Source organism: Prorops nasuta, unplaced genomic scaffold, assembly GCF_024137725.1.
Source record: "Prorops nasuta isolate Cenicafe-Biocafe unplaced genomic scaffold, Cenicafe_Pnas_1.2 PNAS00004, whole genome shotgun sequence".
Lineage (NCBI taxonomy): Eukaryota > Metazoa > Arthropoda > Insecta > Hymenoptera > Bethylidae > Prorops > Prorops nasuta.
Window position 1 is genome coordinate 705,001 of NW_027116801.1, and position 24,169 is coordinate 729,169.

General features: G+C 42.4%; 3 protein-coding genes across 6 annotated transcripts in view; all 3 read right to left on the reverse strand.

Annotated features, from left to right (window-relative positions):
• Fs(2)Ket (Importin subunit beta Fs(2)Ket) overlaps positions 1-5,414 on the reverse strand; it is an 11,591-nt gene extending 6,177 nt beyond the window's left edge. Inside the window, exons 1-7 of one of the 2 annotated variants that reach the window (XM_066726451.1) lie at positions 4,769-5,412; positions 4,202-4,260; positions 3,890-4,072; positions 3,457-3,810; positions 3,231-3,380; positions 1,298-3,162; positions 1-566 (exon numbers count right to left, since the gene is read on the reverse strand). The exon at positions 1-566 is cut by the window's left edge and continues 6,177 nt beyond it. In XM_066726451.1, coding sequence (XP_066582548.1) covers position 566; positions 1,298-3,162; positions 3,231-3,380; positions 3,457-3,810; positions 3,890-4,072; positions 4,202-4,260; positions 4,769-4,829 — 2,673 coding nt within the window. In that variant the 5' untranslated portion in view covers positions 4,830-5,412 and the 3' untranslated portion in view covers positions 1-565. Of the gene's footprint in view, positions 567-1,293; positions 3,163-3,230; positions 3,381-3,456; positions 3,811-3,889; positions 4,073-4,201; positions 4,261-4,768 lie in introns of those variants that run through there. The other variant, XM_066726450.1, reaches the window with a different exon arrangement.
• Positions 5,415-5,766: 352 nt separating this feature from the next.
• Positions 5,767-22,294, reverse strand: Hr38 (Hormone receptor-like in 38). 3 transcript variants are annotated; one of them, XM_066725363.1, is made up of 8 exons: positions 21,702-22,294; positions 14,650-14,891; positions 14,133-14,383; positions 13,339-14,019; positions 12,902-13,232; positions 12,313-12,621; positions 11,534-11,768; positions 5,767-10,881 (listed from the first exon to the last, which is right to left on the reverse strand). In XM_066725363.1, the coding sequence occupies exons 1-8, from the start codon at positions 21,799-21,801 to the stop codon at positions 10,625-10,627; spliced, it is 2,406 nt and encodes an 801-aa protein (XP_066581460.1). In that variant the 5' UTR covers positions 21,802-22,294; the 3' UTR covers positions 5,767-10,624. The 3 variants fall into 3 exon arrangements, with proteins under 3 accessions (XP_066581460.1, XP_066581458.1, XP_066581461.1); XM_066725361.1 differs by having other exon boundaries at positions 13,339-14,037; XM_066725364.1 differs by lacking the exon at positions 11,534-11,768 and having other exon boundaries at positions 10,735-10,881; positions 13,339-14,037.
• LOC136772409 (uncharacterized) lies at positions 19,648-21,426 on the reverse strand. Its single transcript, XM_066725365.1, has 2 exons — positions 20,967-21,426; positions 19,648-20,066 (listed from the first exon to the last, which is right to left on the reverse strand). Exons 1-2 carry the CDS (start codon positions 21,271-21,273, stop codon positions 20,044-20,046), a joined length of 330 nt encoding a protein of 109 aa, XP_066581462.1. The 5' UTR covers positions 21,274-21,426; the 3' UTR covers positions 19,648-20,043.
• Positions 22,295-24,169: the final 1,875 nt, after the last annotated feature.

Sequence of the window (24,169 nt, forward strand, 5' to 3'; positions counted from 1 at the left end):
GAATAAAAAAGACAAACGCTTAAAGCTTAGAAGGGAGATCATAAAATCACGCTAGTCACTTCGATATATCACATCATCCTCACATTTGCTCTTCTTGCAAGCTTCTCAATCTATCGAGTGTTCCAAAGGAAATGCGAGTATAGATTTCCAAGCACGCTTCTCTTCTTTTAGACTTAAACTATCTTTCATTCACCGGTAACAAATTGAGATTCAACAGATACCTAAGGATCGCTAGCATCCATCGACATTCAAGTAGGTTAACACCAATCTCTCAATTGGACTCACTCTTTTTTAATTTCATCAAATACACACATATACATCCACGCATTCTCTATTCTCTCGAACTCGAGGGGTGGCGCAAAACACCGGCTTATCTCTCCCAATGCAACCATCATCACTGCCAGACAGGGACCACTTGCTCATCATCCCATCGCATAGACATCGCTTCGGTAACTCACGCACATCCATCTATTCGCATCCTCACCATCCAATCTTGTTGTCTTTGTATTGTGTTTGATAGCTTTCTAGTCAAGTCAAATTGCATGACAGTACAACCGTGGGGTGATCTGTAAACAAAAGCGGTCCAGATATCAGTAACCGTCAATCGCGATGAGTCGAATGCGCTCTCAACAATTTTTCTACGCTTCTCGAAAGAAATAAGAGCAAAGAGAGATCCAAGAAGAAATGCGCTCGCTGCTCCTTCTTGGAGGCCCTTCGTCATTTTTCCAAATACTTTATACTTTAGCTAAATCAAATTTTCAAACAGTACCTCGATCGCTCATCGCATACGTACTATCTCTGGATACTACAAGATTTTAACGAGAGGAGGAAGGATCACAAGAATCAATGAGATTTTAACACGAAAAAAAAAACCTTGAAAGAGAATGTTAAAATTGAGAGAAGTGAAAAGAGGAAGTGGAGAGTGATAAATAGGAGGGAATGGTGGTCATTCGTGATACGTGTATACATAAATCATATCTATAAGCAAGCCGTCGACAAAAATTAAATTCAACATTTTGGCGGAGGAAAGCAATTTTTATCCGAGCATTAATAAAGAAAAGTTGGAATATATTTTTCTTTCTCTTTCTCTCTTTTATAGCACAACACCGTTAGCTTGAAAACGATAATTGGCGAATCTGCCTAGCGTGAGTTTTACATCCGAGTCGTATCAACGATTAAATTAATCTCGCGGCGAAAACAAGTTTAATCAAAGTGCGCCTTACTGACTTTGCAACATTCTGTACATACATCTATATACATGTAGATGTTCATGCATCTTTTCTCGTATGGTACTCACCAACTGGATCTGGTGTTGCCGACGTTCTTGAGTTTACGAATTTCTTTGGCAGCCCATTGAGCCAATGCTTTGGTCTTGCTAGTGCGAGATCGCTTCCCTTTGGCGATCAGCTCGACGATAGGTTCGGTTTCAAACATCGGCAATAGCTTGTCTCCGAATGCAACGGCTAGATCACCGAGCAGTCCAACGGAAGCCGATATGTTGCCATCCGAATGCTGATGATCCTGCGCTATGGACGTGATAAATTGAATAATGAATGGCACGTGGGGCTCCACCAGAGCTACAGCGTTATCCGGGTTAGGATTGGTGGACTCTCCTTGTAGTCCCTGGACGATACCGGTGTAAGCTTCCAAGACGCCTTCTCGCAACTCGTTGAGGTAGTCGATCATATCGTAATCAGTTCTGTCGACGTGGGTCTGCGAGGCTTGAGCCAACGTCTGCAGAACAACCTCGAGATACTTCTTAAACTCGGGTCCGATGCTCAACGCAATATCCCCGAATACAGCGAAAATCTGAGGCTTCACCGAGCGATGAACACTCTCGTTACTAAGATTCTCCAGCAGCAGCGTCATGATCTCGTCGCAGTAGGGAAGCATCTTCTTCTTGAGAGCCCTGCAGATGTCGCCAGTAAGGCCCACCGCAATACCGCATACCTGATATTCCGCGTGATTCTTCAAGCCGATGCACAGATAGGGCTTGAAAGCATCCATGTACTTGAGGAAACCTTCGCCCAGTACCTCGACCAGCGTTGACACAGCCATCAACGCATCTTCCTGCACACCGCCCGACTTGCAGGAGTTGGAGTTGAACATTTGCAAAAGAGCTGTCATTATTGCGTCCGATATCTGAGGAGCGTCCTCCGGGGTAACCTTCCGCAAGACGGATTGAAGGGTGGCGCATAGCAAGGATTGTACGTCGTTGTATTGCGTACGATCCGAGTGACTTTGGATGTGAGTCTCCATTTGCAGAACCTGCTGCAATCTTTCCAGTATGACCATAGTAGTCTTCTGTACAGTCACGTAACAGTCTCTTGGGGAGTTCTTCACCATCTCCATCAAGGCTTCGTAAGCGGAGGATCTAAGATTCGCTTGTGCCCCGTCAGGCCTATCAGTCGTTTCTAGCAATCGCTGCACGATAAAGTCAAAGTATTGCGACATGCAATAAGTTTCCGGCTGCTCTCTGCCCTCGCTTGACTCGGCCGACTCGTAGCTAGCTTCCGCTAATCCCGTGAAGGCCCAACAAACGTTCGCCGCTACTCGTGGTTCGGCTTTTAAGCCAGTCACCAGGGACTCTAGTAGAGGCTTCAGGTATGTCTCGTTTATCGCCGCCTCTGGAATGATTTCACAAATTCGTCCGAAAGTCCAAGCAGCGGTATCCCTCACCGCCACGCTGGTGTCGTACATCAATTCGATCAAAGTGGACATTGCTTGCTCCACCAGTGGCTTCAGGGTGGCTGACTGTAAACCTCCGAGAATCGAGCCAAAGGCCATCAAAGCCGCGTCACGATATCTCCAATCTGGACTTTTAATGTTCTCCTCGACAAATGGTAGTACATAAGGAACGATGGCTTCCTCGCAGCAAGAGGACAGCAACATCAAGCAAACCCCGGCGGCCTTTGATGGATTCCAGTCGTCGTCGTTGTCGAATTCTTCTTGCTTTGTCAGCTTCTTCATTAAAACCGGTACCAAAAATTGTAACGCTCCTTTCGCATAATGCCTGGAAACTTTTAAAGGTGGCCTTCCCCCCTCTTCGGCTTCGCCCTCCTCCATCGACAGATCAACCTCCTCGTCCGATACATTTGACCAAAATTCTATTCCTTGAAGTGCAACGTCATCGATGTCTGATTTCATTGCTTCCAAAGTAATCTGCGAGATAACAATGATAAGAATTGTTAATCATTTTAATATATATGTATTTGAAGAGGAATACTCACTGGAAACAGAGCAGGGGCCATGTACGCTTCCATATACTGATAATAAAGGGACATAATCTTTACGAGGCATTGCAATGCTGCTACTCGAACTTGGGTATTCGTTGATTGTGTTGTCTCACACACAACCTCCATTATGAAATTTCTTTCGGACTGTAAGAAACCATAGCAAATGTTTAGTGGAGATTCCTTTGACAGAAAGGATTTTGTCTCTCGATGTTAACTTTACCTCAACTTCAAAGTTCCCCTTAGTAAATTCCAAAGAATTAAGAAGAGCACTGGTGGCTGCTAGTTTCACGTGATTAGACGTACTCGAGCTTTTCATACCATGAATGATAGCTGTAAGGATCTGGTTGGACTGAGAAACTAACACTTCGCTTTCGCTCTCTTGACAAATGTAGCCAATGGTCTCCAATGTGGCTTCTTTCATCATTTCTGTGCTGTTCTGGTTAACCACATTGTTTACTAGCAATGGAATAAGATCATTCCATTGACCAGCTGGTAATTCTGCTACGGCAACATAAGCAACGCACTGTGCAGCAGAGCTTGGCCTATTGTTTTCGGTTCCCAAAGCTCCTAAAATCTTTACGAACAAAGCATAAATTTGCAGGAAACCAAAGGCATATTTCAAGGCAATAAATATTGGGCCAAATAATGCTTACATTCTTTTTTATGCATTCCCTTGACTCCTGGGGAATGGCCAGCCATCGTTGCTGATATTGATATTTAAGCGTTAGATCTTTTGAGGTTAAATGATTTTTTAGCTGTAACCCAGCTGCCATACGAGCCACTGGGCTTGCAGCAGCCGTAACCAATACACCACTAAGCCTTTGGATAAACTCATGCTGTAAACAGAGATGTGCATTAAATTACTTTCATTGCTTGCCATTTCAAATTGGTACACGTGTGTATGTTCGTGCGCGCGCGTTTATGCGTATACACTAGTATATCTTTCTCTTATCCATGTGACTTACGAGATTCGTTTGAGCTGCCTGTTCCAAGAAGCTCTGTGCTGCCTCCAATTCATTTTTATCTGAAATATATGTAAGGATTTACGTTAAATCAATGGGAAAGATTAACATAGGTTACATAAAGGCAATGATATCTCGGCGCACAAGTGGTGTACTACACCGATTAATACACCTATCAATGGCGAGGAGAGCATAGACGAATTCCGTAACCGTCACGCGGGACAATTCTTTTTCAGCTGGATGCATGAGATGGCCCATAGCAACAGCCGAATTCAGCGTTTTACGATTGATTGACAAATGCCACAAAGTACAATATGATAGGAGAAAAGCATAGTGATTAGATGATCTGTGTTTAGTTGCGGGTTTAAGTAATGAAAAAAGGGGGGAATGGCAACTTGCCGGAAAAGGACGCGAACCTACCAATATTTCTACAAGGTCACGTTAAAAATGTATATCGTATCTACAAGTATTATTGAGAAAGTAATATTGTAGTTCTCAAAGCGAATAAGCGTAATGAAAGGAAAATAATGGAAATTTTATAAGAAATGAGAAAGAATGTTAGTAGCTGACCTGATGAGACAGTCCTTTCGAGGACTTGAATAAGCTGCAACGTCGTCGGATCCATGTGCATGATTGCTTAAAATGATTGCGTCGAGACGATCGGCGTCACGATGTTCCAACGGAAGTGAGCTTTACTCTTTTTTTTCACAATGGCTAGAACTCTCTTGTCACGACCGGCGAACAGCCACATGTAACCACCACGCAAAATTCACTCTGTCTAGCGACTAGCCTAGCCTTTACGTTTGCACCGCTGCGCTGGTTGCGCTCTTTCCCCCGCACTTACTTTTACAGTAATTTTACAGCTTTTACACGCGGCTCGATTGACTCGCCACTGCTAATAACTCTTACTGCTTGCTGTATGCTTTTTACTGCTTCTCTTCTACGGCACCAGATTGATTACCTCTTGTTTGTGCTGCTTCTATGCTTTTCTTTTCCTCCGCCAAATATACGAATTACCAACCAGCAGACCTGCTAAGCAGACCTTACCAGGCTACCGCACGACTCCAATCAAATGCTCCAATCAACGATCCAAGGAAAGGAAGACTCTAGCAAATCTCTTTCTCTCTCTCTTTCTCTCAAATATACTCCTCTATGTATTGTAAGCGACTGTGCGATACGTGTCCTTATGTGTGTGCTTGCTGCTCTCACCGCTATTCGCGTAAAAATCTACCGTTTCGCAAACACAAATATACTATACTACTACAAGCAAAAGAATCCGCAGAGACATACTTACTAAAATTTTGCTATAATGTAGCGTCAAACTGGTGTGTATTGAACCAATCGACTTTAGAACACGTAACTGTCGATTTTTCTCGACCATTCCATTCCACTTCGACCACAGCGCCAAATATTTATATGGCGGGAAATTCAAATTCTCGAGCAAAGCGACAATGTATATAAGAGTAGCGATAATTTTATTTAACCTAATCAGAGCGTGCTACCAAGCTCTCATTTATTCACTATAATATAATCGAGCAAAGAACACTGAGACCACTAATGCTGCTCATTGTTATTATTATTGTTATTATTAATTGTCTTTTCTCAAAGATTATCACAACTAGACTTGACAGAATACATTTGCTGTTAAATATAGCGAAACGCGATCGCGTGCCTTATTAACTATTTATCACATGTCAAAGTTCTTATTTATAAAATATATAATAGTTACAATTGTTCTATATATCGCGCACCATGCTTCTCGAGAGGTCTCTCGATCGCGGCGCGTCAGGCCATTGGGATAAAGGTCTCCACGAAAAATGCGCACACAATTTCCAATTAAATAAATAGATATATCGATACATGTATATGTTAATCTATCTAGTAATTTATTTATTCATTCATTTATGTATATTTATATCTTTTTATAAGCTACATAAATAGTATAAATAAATAAATATATGTATATTTCTGTTCTTCTTGTTATTACAGTAGGTATACAATGCAAACTAGCCTATTTCGCAATAATTATACATATAATACATGATTGTGAAATGTTGTATAGAGAATTGTACGTGTGGCTCGTGAGATGGCTCAATGGAGAGAAAATTCATCGAACGCGCGATTACTCTAATTAATTCTAATTAAGGCTATTACCAAGATTATCGATGGCTCTTCAATGATATTTATATATATATATATATATATCAGTGTATGATTTATGCGCGACAGAGGACATTATATCCGCGTGGCAATCAGCCCAACTCGTTATGCCGCGGTGCAGGGGTCATCATTCGATAAATAAATCAAAGAAAGACGTCGACTTCCCCTGCAGATTTATTTTCTAGAGGACCACCATTCTATCAAATTCTCCATTTCTTTTTTTTTTCTTTTTTTATTGTGCACTTAACGTAATATTATGGACACTGTGTGATAATTATATCTATAATCCATGTGGAAATCAAGAGAAAAAGAAGTATACAAGCTCGCAGTATCATGATGAACAAATGATAAAGTATAAAAGCGTGTAGAGAGGGCTAATATCATTGTAAGCAAGAATAAACGAAAACATAAAGCAAAATGTTCCATTACACATTCCCATCATTTTGATCCATTGTACCAAATGATCTGGTCCGTATACATACGTATTACGCGAATATAATTAAAGTACAGAGTGCGTAAAATAATCACAGAGAATTAGTTAAAGAGGCATATAGCGACATATATGTAGCAATTTATTTGACATCAGATCAGGCAAATATATTATATATTATAATAGCGTTTATGTAACGTTTCACATAAACATATAAACGTGCAAATATTTGTATTTTTTTCCTTTTCCTTTCAAGAGTGGTCCAACATTTATGGTATACAATGATAAAATGGGAAGGAAGGTAATGTACGCATATACAATAATAATTAAGTATACTCTAAACAATTAACTTGAATTGCAATTATTAGAACGACATTAATAACGATATTTAATAAGCGACTTTCTCTATTAAAAACGATTAAATTCTAGTCCAGACCGGGCAGGCCTGTCCAATTCAGTATTTGCCATTCCACTTCCACATAAATAAGCTATTATAAATATTTTTATGATCGTCATCGTTATCGTTATATCATCGTTAATACCAATTTGTAAAAAATTTTACTAAAAATACAAATCCAGCATATCGGCCGCAACCCCGAAAGAATCGGAGGGTCGAATCTTACCGAAAGCGCAAGGCATTTCTCAGCGCGCGCGAGCCCTTTGTCGATACACTTATTTTTTGTAAAAGTAATAATTGCGCCCATTTCGCCATGGAAGCCTAGTCTTTATAGATTATCTATATATATATATATATATATATATATATATATATAGTATACATTTCATCGTTACTCAAGAGCTAGGCTCCATATCCTTTATTACTATCTCACCAATCGCAGTAGAAAACAAATCAATACGTAAATATAAAAATATATATTACAAATTTATCCAATTTGTATTCTTTTATTTCGATAGCACCACATACCCTCTCTCTCTCTCTCTCTCTCTCTCTCACTCACTTTACAATGCCCATTGCCCCTTTCGAGAAAGTTTCCCCTACTCGGTGAGGTAAAATGCACGAAACAAGCATGCTGCTTTAAGCCAAAGTCAATCGCAAGTTGTGTATACTCCAAACATATACTTTGTTCTTTTTTTTTGTTTTTATCAAAACATACAAAATTTAATTCGTATAGGATTATTCAGGGCGAGCCTTGGAGCATCGTCGTAATACGATCCGTCATCTCCTCTTCCATTTCTTTCATTCTTTCTTTGTTAATATTTTTTTTCCTTCAGATTATTCTTTTCTCGTTACAACGCTAACCCTATACCAATCCGATCGAGGCACATGGTTTATTTCCTTTCAAATGTTGTACGCACTAATACTCTCTGTCTTTTTTCTAATATTTTCACGAGAAGCGCGTTTAGTGTTGAGCCGTGCAGCTATATCTATCGAGTACATACTATATAATAGTATATATATATATATATGTATTGATATATACAGTATAATATAAAGTGCTACCAGCCAAGTGTCGTAGAGCGCAATAAAATTGTCGTTCCTCGTAAAATTGGAACGCAAGCCTTATTTACACCACTACACTGGCGAAAACGCTTCGATTATTAAATATTTTTCAAGACCAGATTCTATGATATGCTGCGGCTTTTTACACACCGACGCTTTATATAGTATTTTTTAAATACTTACACATAATTTATAACGACGATAAATGCCTTATTTCTTTTAATTAAAATTCAAAATAACGTGTAATATAAATATATATATATATATATATATATATATCGTCGTGGGTTGTGTGATGCTTTGCCTATGTGCACTGTTTTAATGTAAAAAACTTATTCGTTCGATCCACTCTCTCTCTCTCTCTCTGAAAAAGCTTCGATCAACGAGGATGATTGACAGATCGAGGGAATAGACCTTTGTTGAAAATATGACTGTAGACCGAGCGCAAGAAAGCAGCTGCTTCCCACAGAGCGTTTACGAGAGGCAGTGGCTCTCTTGGGTCGACCTTGCAGTCTCCTCGAGCTACAAATTCGAGGGTCGAAGCTTGTAAAACAATCGTCGAATTTCACACTAGAGTTCGTCAACTAAAAAGTATATTATAACAATATATATTATAAGTAGATAAATATACGTCACGCCTAAAGTGCATCAACGTTCAACGTCCGATTCGAGTTATTTAAGCTACTACAATGAAAAAACCTTTGATAATCTCTATAATATATGGTGAAACATCGATTTATATATATATATATATATATATATATATAATTTTTCATCAACTCCGATGCTCAAGAACGTTGTAGCTCGTGACGAATGTAAAGGGAACAATTAAGGATCGCTTCGCTGCCCTTTCTTGCCCATCGGGGGTCGCTAAATTATTACAATAGGAACGAATCGATGCCGTACAGATACAATAATTGTCAAATAGCGGCATTAATCTCACTGTAACGATGCGGTAACATACGGCGGAATACCAAGGTAACTGTATACATGTTTACACAATAATATATTAATGATAAAAATGTTTATCGTCATTGTGGTGGTGGTAGCAGCAGTATTTACTATATAGTAGTGGTGGTAGTAGTAATAGTGGTAGTAGTAGTAGTAGTAGTAGTATAGTAGTAGTAGTATGTTGGTGGTAGTAGTAGCATTACAGTATTTTTTATAGCAATATTTATGCATGTATATAAATAGGATTCTCCGAGTTAGTTTGATTTAAAATAATGTCATAACGTAATAGGTAACTTTATTACGGTTCCTTCTCGTGGCTGCTCTCTTTAAGCCAATCTCCGACCCTCCTTAAAAAACTAACATAAGTACATTCTATTTGACAGTCTTTCAGGTTCCGAGACGGTAAACCACGATTTCCCCTTATTTCTCTAAAATCACATAAACGCAAGAATAGTAGAACAAGTGAGGTCAAACCTTGACCAAATTTTCACACGCACACGCTTCTCACTACCTAATCAAATGCCAGAGAGAACATCGCCAGAATCAATTCGCAACAAGATAGCTTTGATTTTAATATACCAGCTGTGCGAATAATTATTGCAAGCCCGAAACTCGCGAGGTACGAAGAAGCAAATTCTGAGGATTGAACTTTCGTGAAAACTCGAAATCTGTTGTAGCCCTTAATCAAAAAATTCCTGCAGGCAACAATAGCTCATAATTTTCTTGTCAACACATCTACAGACTCAAATCTTTCTTGCGAGTTGCTCTATTCGGATTTTCGGATTGGTTAATCGCACAGCCTGTATACTATAAATATATATACGTATATATATAGTATGTATAATACCACCAATTGATTCATTCGACACTTTTCGCGTCTGACTTTACTACAAAACGAGGCGCGCGCGCGCGCGCACGCGCGGCCATTTCATTTGTACTTACTTATTCTAAACGCTCTTAAGGCAAACAAGCGGTAACTATCGTTTAATCTAATTCTGATATGTGAAAATATTTGTTATAACGTTACCTAGTCGCGGAAATTGGAGGAAAAATCTTTGAAAACTTTTGGAAAGTGAATATATATAATAATTTAACGCAATAGGGGGGGGGGGGAGGAGTATCGCAAACACTGCATGAAAAAGTGACTCGGGGACAAAATTAAGGCAAGATATCAATGAAAAAGATATACATATATATATATATATATATACGTCGACCACAGAACCGTTAAACCAGCTAATTGGTAATTAGCGACGTTCAACCGGGGATATGTGCACATATTCGTTTGTAAAAATTCATCGGTTGCATCGAGAAAGGATTGGAGAATGAGGGCCAAGGGAGAAAAGGGGAATGGAGGAAAGCAAAGATGAGAAAGGAATGGCAACGACGAAGAGACGCGAGCTATAAGCCGATGTTGGGACGCTTAAAAGGGGAGAGTGCCAACGAACATGGTCTCTATCAGTGGCGGCGCTGGTACCAGATCCTCCAACTTGAGATAAAAGATTCGTTGAAGACCCTGAAGAGAGAGGCTTCTCAGCTCTGGCAACTTGTTCAACAAATTCGGCATGTACTGAGTCTTCTGCTGCGCCTCCGAATTGTAAGTCATGTGATCGTGGAGAGACGTGATGATTCTCGATTGCAGCTGCTCCATGCGATGTGGCTCCTTTAGGCCATATCGATCTGGAAGAGAAGAGAAACGTTATTACCATTGGTCAACGCGTTTATATATAATTATATATACATATACAGGCGGTTGAGTCTATCGTGTAGTATCTATATATATACATATAAGATGAGAGATATATCGGCTCTTTTCTTTTCGATTCGTTCCTTTCTTCCTGACGAGAAAAGGTTATTGACGTTAGCCGTTGATGTACGAGATCCAACCGCAAAAACCTATTACCCGTTGGCACATCGCGTGCGTCGAAAGCCTCGAAGCTCGACGACTCTTCTCGTCTCGTCTCGTCTCTCATCGCGAAAGCATCGATAACTAATCGACGAGAGAATTAATAATAGATGGATGCCACTGGACTGACCAACACACAACAACAACTACTCCTCTACTATATATACAACTACCACCGAGAGAGAGCACACTGGCCGATGCATGTTTCATGCGTCTCGCGCCAAGACAAGGAGTATACATATACGGCACGACACGACACGACACACACGGAGGATGAACTGCGGCTGCACGGTTGGGAATTAAGCAGGCGGTTAGAAAGCACAAAATCACAAGCCAGAGATAGATTTAGGCAGGGCGGGGGACGTGGGGGGGGGGGGGGGGGGGAGTGTTGGTGGTTGACAGAGAGAGAGAGAGAGAGAGACTTACCGGTAATAAGCGTTAATGCGCACAAGCAAGCGAAAGCGCTGACGTCAACTTTGAGGTCGTGCAAGGCCTTGCAGAACTCGAGAATACTGTGTAACCATTCCCCAAAACTTCGCTGACATTGTTCCAGAGACAAAACTACACCGTTACAGAAGACAAGCTTGGTATCGTCAGGTTTTGTGCGATACGCTAGCCTCAGGACAAACAGCTCCAAGCTCGCTGATTGAAAGAGCAACTCCTGCACAAAACCATAACACAAAATATAAATGGAACGAGCTTGATAAAATGTGCTAGTCGATCGGAGCAATGCTCATTTAAAAGACGATTCATTGCATTAATTGAGTCTTGAAAAATTCCAACGAAATATTTAGTTAGTCGTGTCAATGTCGCGACAAGTGTGACCTTTTCTAAAATGAACGAGTTATCGTCTTGAGATCGATATCCGTCGGGACACTGCTCTATACGGATCAGCAAAATATCCTACGCTATATATGTTTGTGTGCATATATATATATATATATATGAATGTATGTAGGTATACCTATCATGTTGTGTTTAAGGATAAACTAAGAAGAAATGTAGTTCGGTCATTGAACTCTGGCTTCGGTGAGAAAAAAGAGTTAGTATATATATATATATATATATATATATATATAGCGAGGAGAGGACCGGGACAGAGAAAAGAAGAAAAAAGAAAAGAAAACTATGTTATAAAGCGCAAAGAGTGATATATACCGATATATATGTATATAAATATAGTGTAAAAAATACGAGAGACGAACCTGGTCCTCGCGCAGAAGATCCGTGAAACCAGGAATCTTATCGGCAAAATTGCGAATTACGTCGATCGATGTGGTGAGAAGGTTGTAGAATTGTTGAGTCTTCTCAGCTTCGCTGATCGGAGGATCGCCAGGCCTCAGCTGTCTGTACTGAGAGTAATCGAGATTCGACTGGTCCGGAGTGGTGTCTACGTGGGCGCGAACCAACGAGGTGATCGTGGCAACCGGTGGACTCGGTGGCGACTCTTGCGGAGACTTTGGCTTCGAGGGTAGCCTCCCTCGTCGGCCTTTCAGCGAGTCCGTACGCACCACCTGAAGAGAAATGTTCGTGATTAAATAGTAACCTTATACTGCTGAGATGTGCCATCGATCTAATCAAGAAATCCTTTGTGCGCGACCCTGAATAATTGTCTGATCGAAATCACCGAATACTAATCAAGTTTCTCTCACAATTAAGTCGAATTAAGAAGGTTTAAAAAAAGTTTCGGACAACATGCAAATGATGTTTTCAGTTTTGAGAAAAGATTTCTTGATAAAAGAGTTTATTTTAATGGTTAGCATGCGTAGAAGAGGATGATCGCTCGGAACGAACCTCTTTGACCATCCCGACCATCAGACATTTTTGGAAGCGACAGAATTGACATCGGTTTCTCCGGCGTTTGTCGACCGGGCAGGCCTTCTCCGCGAGACAAACGTACTTGGAGCCCTTCTGCACCGTCCTTTTGAAGAAGCCCTTGCATCCTTCGCAAGTTCTCACGCCATAATGCTGACAAGCCGCAGTATCACCGCAAACGGCGCAAAGTTGGCTGGGACTCGGGGGTGCGCGTTCTCCACTCGCCCCACCGCCGGACGAGGGTGAATTCACGCCACTGGCCGATCCATTGTTGCCGCTTCTTCCTTTTGGGGAATCGATGCTGCCACTACTGTTGTGAATCCAAAATATTTCATTTTTTTAATAACAGCTGTGTTCTACGCTATATACGTATATAATGTTAAAGAGTGGAATGTATGTTTGGCGCTTGGCGTTACCTGGCCGATTCGGATCTCTGCGTTGGCAAGGACGCCCTCCTGGAACGAGCGCTACCAACGACCACAGCCTCGACACTCGAGGACAGATCCGTCGCTGGAGCAACAGCGACAGGTACAGGTACAGGTACAGGCACGGTGGTACCAGAGGTCATGGAGGCTGCTGCCCCGTAGACCATCGGTACCGTCACAGCAACTCCGTAGGACGCAGAGTCTTGTCTGTGATTGGGCGCTAGAGGAACGGCTGGGGTAGGCGCGGATTCCGTAGAAAAATAGTTGCTTTGATGATGTTGATGATGGTGATGATGATGTTGTTGCTGCTGTTGTTGCTGCTGATGATGATGCTGCTGCTGCTGATGATGATGGTGTTGCTGGGACGAGGAGGGTGGGAGAGGGGGAGGTGGTGGGGGTGGAGGGGGCGGTGGTGGAGGTGGTTGCTGCGGCTGCGGTTGATGATGATGGTGATGGTGATGGTGATGATGGTGGTGGGAGAGAGGCGGTGGCTGCGGCGCCCGATGATCGTGATGATAGGTAACAGGCGTTGAGAACTCCGACGCATAGTGGGGCCCCGTGGTAGCGCAGTTGCCGTAAACCGCGTTGTCGAAACAATCCTCGTCCATCTTTATCCCGAGGCTCTGCAGCTCCTGCCTGCTGTATCGCTGAATCGTGTAAGTCTCCTGGAAGCTGGGCAATGGCGCTGGGCTGTAATCGTCGTGTTTCTACGTTACGGGAGGGGATTCTCCTCTTCTCTACTCGCGTCACCGTGCATTCGTGTTATCTCTATGTATGTATGTTACCTAAGAGAATCTGCGTGGATATCACCGGGAAGAGAGGGAGGCGGTTGCGTTGATTGCGCTGCTTGCGCCGATCGATGATGATGAATGTCCTGTTGTACCTGTGACGATTCATCTACCGTAGGAACCCCTTGCGAATTTTCCAGCTGCAATTCCGGAAATGGATCCAACTCCTCGGATAAGCTTCCGGTGTCCGTGGGATCCGTGAAAGGGGCGCTTAACAGGTCCACCAAACTGCTGCATCCAAAGGAGTTCTGCCACAGATATTTTACATGGTCTTGTTGAAAATGACAATGAGTGAAGGAGGTAGTAATGATCGGACGAAGAAATAAAGAGAGAGAGAGAGAGAGAGAGAGAACGATTTGCAGCTGCACGATATCCGACTGACATTTTTCTTCATTGCTCCCTTGGGAACGACGGGAGCGATCCGAGCGTGACCGAGCCTTTCTTCATTAAGTTCATCCGGTGTTTGTATACATATATATATATATATATAGTAGAAGAAGAATTTTTTGCTAACCTGCGTCTGCAACAGGAGCATACTTGAGGCAACGGTGAATGCAGTAGTGGTAGTGGTCGATGAGTGATTGGTGCAAGGGACAACCGAGTCAGTGGGCGAAACCTGACGTTGCTGGCGCAAACGATCTTGTTGTTGTTGTTGCTGCTGCTGCTGTTGCTGGTCAACCTCGGGACGAGTGACAACAGTTCGTTGGCTACCGTTGCTGTTATTATCGCTCTCACCACTTGGCGAATGTAGCTGCCCTGCAATTGAGAAAACAACGGATTTAATATCTCGAGCAACGTTGATCGGAAAAATTCGATAAACGTGTGTGTGACAGTACACGCCGATAAAAGGACGTACAACATTTATTAAAATATGGACCGCCACTCATATCGATCATTTCTCGATGAGAAATAAAAATGTTCAATTTGCTAAACGTTTCTCGTTGATCTATCACGCGGCGAGTGTTGGAAGAATCTGTCGTCGCGTGACACTGCGTGGAAAACACTGAGAGTTTGACGGTGCTGTCCCGCTATCTATATAGCGAACCTCCAGGACCCTTGGGAGGCATGAAATCACTGGCATTTAAAATATTGCCATGCTGTCATATACCAGAAACAACCCCCTTGTACTACCGTCTCATTATTATTGCGCGCGCGATATTATCATTCTCCGGTTGGACTAAATTTCACGACGTTGCCAATCTCCAACTCGTATCTTTTATATATATATATATATATATATATATATATACATGCAAGCAAAAATTATTTATCATCAAGTTTCTTCCTGCAGTTTGTTCAATTTTACGAGATTTTTGGATTAATGTGTATACGATGCGAATTTATTACGGAAAATTAGAAAAGCTGATTGTTATATACGGACGCCCAGTGTCATTGGATTTAATTTCGAGTATAGCGGAGGACCACCCATCGTTCGTCGTTCCACTCGATACACCGAAAGCAGCGTTAATGTAGGAGGGTGCGAATCGTAGGACGATTAGGCATGCACTGCTAGCGCTATCCTGATAAAACGTTTCGATAGATAAATCATCGAGTTTTTAACATGTAAGATTAAAAATAGAGAGGGAGAGAGAGAGAGAGAGAGAGTTAGTAAATGAAGAGATAGCGATACTCTTGCGACATACATCAGAGGCAGCAGGCTCTGATGTTAGCTATATAGGTATATAGGTAAGCAAGAGTAGATGTATAACCCTTTGACCCCGAAGAACTACCGTGAGACCAATGTAAGTTTTCCTCTTACTGTATCATTAAATAATCGTCTATCAACAATTTATTCTTACAAATATTTATAGTATACATTCTCCCTTATATTTTATTTCAGTTTTTATTCGTTTGTTTGTTTGTTTTTTTTATTAATCATTAATGTAAAATAATAAAAAAATCAAAGACTTTTGCGGATCCTGAAAATTTTTATGCTGGCCTACAAGAGATCAATGCTAAATATCTCTTGATGTATCACTAAATAGCGTACCAACGAGACTTATTCTTATACAAGTATTTAATATAGATTGATCTCTTATATTTTTGTTTCGTAAAATGTTCATTTCTTTCCTTCTTTCCAGTTATTAGTGCACAATAATAGAAACTGCAATTTTTCTGTGATTCGTAGAAGATTTCATATACTATCTATAAGAAATCATCATTAAATACTTTTAATCGTATCATTGAGTAACCTATGAAAAATTTAATTTTACAAATATTTAGCAGAAATAGGTGTTCTTCATTTTTGTTTTAAATTTGCGTTTGTCTCTCACTGTCCAATTACCTGTGTAAAATAATATAAACTGTAATCTCTCTATGATTCGTATGGGTGTTTCATATACAAACTACAAGATTTTATCGCCAGATAGGACTTATACCGTATCATTCAATATACCGTATATATCAACAACTTTTTTTCTAATAAATATCAATAGCACAGATTTATCGCTTTGAATTTAGTATATACTAATGTAAAAGGATGATACTTTTCATTGGTTTTATATTTTCCAAAATATCTGTGTGTGTAATATAATAAAAACTATAATCTTTGTATGACTTCTAAAGTCTTCTATGACGAAATATGTGTGTGTGTGTGTGTCTTTTAAAATATAATAAAATATTTTCGCCAATTATAACGAAGAGCCTCGAGTGTATTTCATTACACTTGTTCAATAGGTTTTCTTCTATATAGAGGGGTCACACACCGAATAACAATAACATGAGGCATAATCGTTAAAGCTATGGTACAATGATAATTATAGTAAATCTCAATGATTAACTTGGACTTAATCAGTCGTCGTCTGAGGCTGAATCAGTTATGCAAGAGAAGGTACGCGAGTTTGGTGCGTCCGCTTAGGCAGGTTCGACCGGTCTTAATTGCGATCGGGTTGGCGGCTAGTCGATTCTCAAATCTAGTTGGTTGGGGGACTAGCGAGAGTCCCATTAGCCATATAGTTACTTTCTCCACGTGTAGCGAAGAAGAAATTTCGTACAGTGATATATTCCGATACTAAAAATATATAACTACTGTGTCGTATTAACATACGTTTTATGAATTCTTATCGCATTAATTCACTTTATATCGCCGAAGTAGGCAAAAGTGTGCAAACTGGTATGCAAAAAGGATAATGTAAATCTTGCCTATTAAAACTGGCTAGTTTAAGTTTAACATAAATTCGAAGGACTAATTAAATAATCAAAAATACAAAAAAAAACTCTTTTTTCGGGGTTTCTCCTCATTTTGTCTCGATCGGGACATGACAATTTTTGGTGATATACCTATACGAGGAAAAGGGAATGATTCGACCAGAGCTCGTTACATCGATAGCTTTTCAATGCGCGAAGCCAACTTGTGGTTCCTATAGTGTGTGTGTGTGTGTGTGTGTGTGTGAAAAAGGGAGAGGGGGAAGATGAGGAGCCCGTATATCGGCTAGTCGCGTTGCTTTGTACGTATATATATATATTGAGAGAGAGACACGCACACGGAGAAAGGTATTATATATATATATATATATATATATATAATAGGCTAATCCTCTCCTCCTATTGAACTTTGTCAGCTTTCTACAGTGCCCGCGGGCATTCGCTTGGTTTGCCCGGTTCTCCCGGTTCGCCCGGTCGCGTCGCTTGATTGCCATGCGGTGCGGCAAGGCGCGCGCGGCACGGCGAAAAATATTCTCTTCGCAGAAATCGATTATCGTCGCTAAGGGTCTATCACACACGCAACGCAACTCCTCCGATAACTTTCTTTCCTAGCATTGCTCTCTGTGTGTTCACCTCTCTTCCTCGTCCATGTAATTCTTTGCCGGAAGACACGCTGCACATACCGTGCAGCTCGTCGAACGAAAGGAGAACGCGAACCAGTGTCTTGTGAGCGGGCGAAATAAATATACGTAAAAACCGGTTGGTTACAAAGTAAAATAGCTCTATAAATTTAGACGAGATGAGAAACCCGCTGCTTTATACATGCACACACGCAACACACATATATATATATATATATAAATATATACATAAATATAGCGATTATACATTATTTTAAATTCAATTTCTTCGATTATTAAATTCCCTCGTAAAACACACACACATGCATATATAATTGTGGAACACTTTGTTCCGAGGCTGGAAAGTATCGAAAAATAAATTAATGGACGATCGCTGATGTGATCGTTGACTCTGTTGTCAATGTTACGTGCACGAGATGAGGAAGAATCGAACACGAGAACTCACGGACTCTTCAAGGCCGTCGGCTTCGTAAAAGCGAAATATGCTTCTTCTACGGTGCTATGTGTATATATATAGTAGACGATACGCAGCGGCGAATCGGTGATATGCACGAGATTTTGCAAGATTGCCCGAATAGTATATCGATCGGTTTTGGCAAATATCCAATGAAAATTGCGCAACGGTGTGACGAAAAGGCGTGGTGGATCCAGGATGATCTTGGTCAATTTGAAAAGCAGTGAGATGCAGCGGGATGCCAATTATCGTGCGAGGGAAAAAGAGTTCCATTCCCTTTAAGGCGGCCTTGCCCGGCCTCGTTTCGCGCGCACGCAAACCCTCCTCAACCCTTGTGTGCTTTACCAAGTATACATGCACATGTATACGTGCGGTATATACGTATATGTAGTCGAAGCTAGTCTGGTATAAACTCCCACCCTCGCTAAACCGTTAGCCAGCTGATCCACTGGTGGTACAGTGTGCGCGTTTATCCCCCCACTCGCTTTCCTCTTCCTGCCCTCTCGAGCGTCACTCGTGAGGTCATACTGCGACGTCGTTGATGACGTCACCGTTGTGCCGCAGTCCGTTCATCGATCAGTTCTCTATACCTCTCTCGCTCTCTTTCTCTTCGCACCCCCCACCCCAGCCCTTCCTCGCACCCCTTTCCCATGCAACACATTATACCGTAAGAATCGAGTGGCGCTCGAGCAACTAAAATTCCACGATCCCCATTTTCATTCTCATCTCTCTTCCTCGCTCTTATCTCGCGCGCGATCGCCCCCCCCCCTCACTTTCTCTTCTTCGCTCTCAAAGGAAAAAAATAAAAACAATGAATGCAAAGTTTTCTACCCTCCCACGTATATATCTCTCCCCCCGGCGTGTGTTAAATCGATACTGCCTACTAGACACTCATAATTTTTACATAGAAACTATGCATCATACTTTTCAAAGGAGATATTCTATTCTTTGCCACGCGCGCGGGCTACGTCATTGTTTCTATGACGTATGCAACATGGCCGACGCAACCTAACCTAAATCTCGACGATTGGCCAATAAATCCGTCCCGTCGTCAGCCGCGCGTCAATAGAGCGATTCTTGGAACGTCATCGTCTGTTTTTGGCAGCGAAACGTCAGGAGGAATTGCAGCGTCGAGAGAAGGAGAGGAGAGAGGAGCTGTCTCTCTTAAAATTAGACGATCGACGCGGTAAAATTGTGCGCGGAACGGTCGGTTGGTTAAAAGTTTACCTCTTGCTCGAGGAGATCCTTCGATCAGAGTTCGTGACAACTCGTTCGCTAGCCTTCTTTCTACGAGTTGGAGGATTCGGTGTGTTGTTGCAATTTTCCAAGAATAATCGTCGCCGCCGCCGCCGCCGCCGTCGCCGTCGTCGTCTTCGTCGTCGTCGTCGTTGTTGTTGTTGTTGTTGTCGTATCAAACGTTTCGGAACAGAGATACAGTATCATGCTAGTTGTTTATTGGTCTCGGTCGGTGCGTGCGAGCGAGCGAGAGAGATCGCTGGCAAAACGTACGAGCCACGTGGAAGCAGGATTGTCAAGCAGCAGCAGCACACTGGAAGGGCGACGTCGCCGACTCGACTACCGAGTACCGCTTCGACCGACCGACCGAAAGACACGGTGCTTATGTGTATACATACATCGCAAGCTCGAAATAGCAACATCGTCCTTGGCGCTACTCGTCATCGACCGCCACCGCTGCAACGTCAAACCTTACGTCACTATATACCACCACCAGAAAAGCCACCCCCCTACTACTACCCCACCTCGATAGCAAACATAACACTTTACGAATCCATAATATCCATCCTGTCCTCGTGCGATTCACGAAAAATTCAAACTTGCTGCTCAAATATATACCAAGTACTTTAAAAACGAGAGAGAGAAGACAAATTTTTAGCGAAAAGTAACGGATCGCATTCGGCTAAGGGTCTCTCTTTGTATTCTAGCCAAAGCAGCCATGGATCGTGAGTCTCGTTAGAGTATATTTAGTTTGGCCGGCAAAACAATGCAATCGGCTTGCAGGAAACGCGTATCGTACGTAGTATAGTACGATTGACGTTCAAACTAGCGAAAAAGAGAAAAAGGAAACGTTGAACGGCCGTTTTGATTTCGCGCCAATCCTGTTCTTTTTTCAGCCTCGCTTACCGTTCTTCCTCGAAAGCGAGAAGAATTCAGGTGCCGAGAGCGTTCCTCTTCAACACTGTCAGGGGCATTGCTCTTGTAAACGAATTATAATTATCGATCGGATCTCGCGATCATCGGGAACGCACATATATATATATATATGCACGGTCACGCGTGTTTATATCTGTATTACGCACTCTTCTTTTCCGCAGTCTCTCGCGAGCCAAGTATGCGCGTTGAAAAGAAACGCCTCGCTCTCGGCCGCGTGCCAAACTAAATTTACTTTAATTTAAAGTGCCGATATGCACCGATCGCAGGCTTAATTAAATTCGGCCATAAAAAAGCACCTTCTCCCTATAATTCTCCACCACTACCACTACCACCACCACCACCATCACAACCACCACCACCAGTATAGAAGCGAAATAAAATAAAATAAAAAAAGGTTGATTCTCGTACAAGTTGACTTACACTTGTTCCAATGATCGGGAGGTTGCGTGATAAGTTGCTCGAGATTCCGATGATGGTCGTGATTGTTATTGGAATCCGCGGTGAACTGCGAATGATGGTAGGGCAACGTGGGGGAGGAGAGTATCGAAATGTCGTTATTAGTGTCGGTGGGAAGCTGTCGGCGACGTTGCTCCTCGTGCTCGACGGTGGCGGTGGCGGTGGTGCAGGAGGAGGAGTTTGCGGTAGCCGTGGTGGTTGTTGTCAGCAGCAGCGGGGAGGCCGACGCCGCTGGCGGCTCTCTTGTGCAGCTGGCCTCGACGGTGCGCATCGCACCTTCGATCAGCACGAGACTAACGCGGACGGCGATCTTTCCCTTCCGCTCTACCAGTAAATTTTCCTTTTTTTTTCTTTTTCTTTTTTTTTTTAGTATGCTTTCAACGTACCTCGACCATAATCGTCCTCTCGCGAACCAGAGTCACTATCGAAATACGATGATGATCGATGTCCCCCCTCCCCTCCCAAGGCCGTCCTTCAACATTTCTTCCGCACTCTCCTATACCGAACCCCTCGCAATTCCACCAACCCTCGCGCGCTCCCAGTGCAACTTTCTCATTTTCCGTCAAACGTTCACACCGGCCGAGATGAGATGGATTTAATGTGTATTATATATATATATATATATATATATATGTAATGTGTGTATAGAAAAATAAATTGGAAGAGTGAGAGACGATGGCACACGTGAGGAGAACCGACCTGCGTACGTCGTCGTGAGACGAGGCTCCTTTTGGATGATGTCGTCGGAGGTCAGCGCTCCACCGAGGAGCCCGAAGATCTCAGCCCTGGGCACTCGCATGCAGACACTTTAATTTGAAATTTTCCCTCGATCTTGCAACGTTCCTTAACCCATTTCTCGCACTTGCATCTTCCAGTGTCGAACCACCCTCCTCTCTATAGAACTCTGCGACCCTTGCTGTTCTCCTTTTCACTTTTGTCAGGTTTTTCAGGTACCACGAGAGAGGGACGGAGAGAGATGGGAAAGAAGATTTCGTAGAGTGAGAGAGAAGGATCGGCAAAGCACACGCGCGCACATGCACAGAAAGAGATATATAGATAGATAAATGGAAAGAGAGAGAGAGAGAGAGAGAGAGAGAGAGAGAGAGAGAGGGGGGGGGAGAGAAAGAGAGAGAGAGAGAGAGACACTCGAGGGAGTATCAGAGGGCACTGTGGAGATTGCGAAATCGAGCGTCGAGAGAGTAATATATAAAACTAATGAAAGTTGGAAGGATTACGTATGCGGTTGGTCGAGGAACGGCACTGTGTGGTTGGCCGGCTGCCGCGTAACTGAGCCCGAATCGCGCGCGTTCTGCCGCTATATTAAAACCGAACGGGCGTTTTGTTAGCGCGCGCAAAGACCGAGCGTTGTGTAGCGCGGTGGTGGTGGTAGTGGTGGTAGCAAAAGTGGTGGTAGCAGAAGAGCGAGGAGCGCCGGTGGTGGTTCACGGTGACGGTGACGGTGACGGAGACGGTGACGGCGACGGTGACGGTGATAGGGAGCTTCTCTCTCTCGGTCGGGCTAAGGGTGCTGTGACGGTGGTAGTAGAGGCGCGAGCGGGCGATCCACAGTGACGTCACCGCTCGGACGTCATAACCCAGGGTACGCACGGATCGATGGACCTGACTGTGCACGCGCCCCCATTGGCCCACGCGGAACGTCACCACGCTGCTTCTTCCATAGACCTATATATATATATGTATATACGCTACCTGCATTTACATATATACACACATATATATATACAATTTGCGAGATGAAAGTGGAATAAAAGTTTCTGTAGATTCCAATATTCTTCGTCGCGAAACTTATAAATCTCTACTACTCGTGTTTATAGGCATTGTATAAACTATTGTAATTATATATTACAATTTTAGTTTTATCTTCTTCCTATTCCGTCCTTAGACTTTTGGACACCTTTACAGCAAAATGGACCTACTGTCCACACGTCCTCGTTGACCAGCGGGACATTGGCGCACACTGCTTCTTCTGTAACTATATATGTATATATACAAATTGTGAGATGAAAGTGGAATAAAAGTTTTTTTTTATTAGAATATTCTTTGTTAAATGACTAATATAAATCTGTATTAATCGTGTTTATAGGTATATTGTGTAGAGTATTATAATTATTGCATTAGAATCGTGGTTTTATTTTCTTCCTTTCCAATTAATGTCTGCTGCTCGAGCCCCTTTAAGCAAGACGGACCTACCTCTCTGCACGTATCCCCCCATTGACCCACGCGAAACGTCAGCAACCTGCAGTTTCTACCATAAAGGTATATTTCTCTGAGTATGCAGATTGTCAAATGTAAGAGAAATAAAAGTTGGTCTTCAATTGGAATGCTCTTCGTGACATAACCTATAAATCTGTACTTCTCGTGTCGACAGACATCGTATGCAGCGTTATAATTATATTAGAGTGATGTTTTTATTTTCTACCCTTATGAATTCCTTCCCTTGGCGGATTCCTTTAAAGCAGCACACTCACTCACCTTCCCTATGGCACGGCGAATCCACGTTTTTCGGACTCGTAGCGATTAGGTGGTGCGATCGATGACGTCATGAATCTGTGATGGCGTAGCACCGTTGCACCAAATCAACAGCTTCAAATCTGTTGGACGATTGAATTGCGCAGTACACGCGTCGGACGAGGTTAATAATAAATTATGAGATCAATACGTTTACTTTGCCAATGAAACTTTACTTTTTCCCCCTATTTGTTTTTATTAATAATAAAGTTTATCGCTATAATGAATGAAGATTAAGCGTGGGACGGGTAGGGTGGAGGTACGAGAGGGCTGTCTAAAAAAATCTAGGCTCGCCCTGCTGCTCCTCCTGCTCCCTCCGAGTTTAAAATTATCAGCTGACGCCACTTTCGCGTCTCGCGAATAAATTTGGGAATATTTGAAACGGGATTTCCGGTAGTCTCTTGGGATCGCGTCTTCAGGGCCAAATAATACATTTTTATACACCACCGGCTGCTCATTTAGCTATTCGATGCCGAAGAATCTTGCTGCCCGTCGATATCGGGACGGGGGACCGGTCGTCAAGGCAATTTCGAAGGCCCGCTGAATCGTTTAGAAAGTGGCGAGATGGTGTAGTCTCAAAATATGGAGAAAAAAAGCAGAAGAGGAAGTAGAAAAGAAAGAGGAAGAAAATATATGTA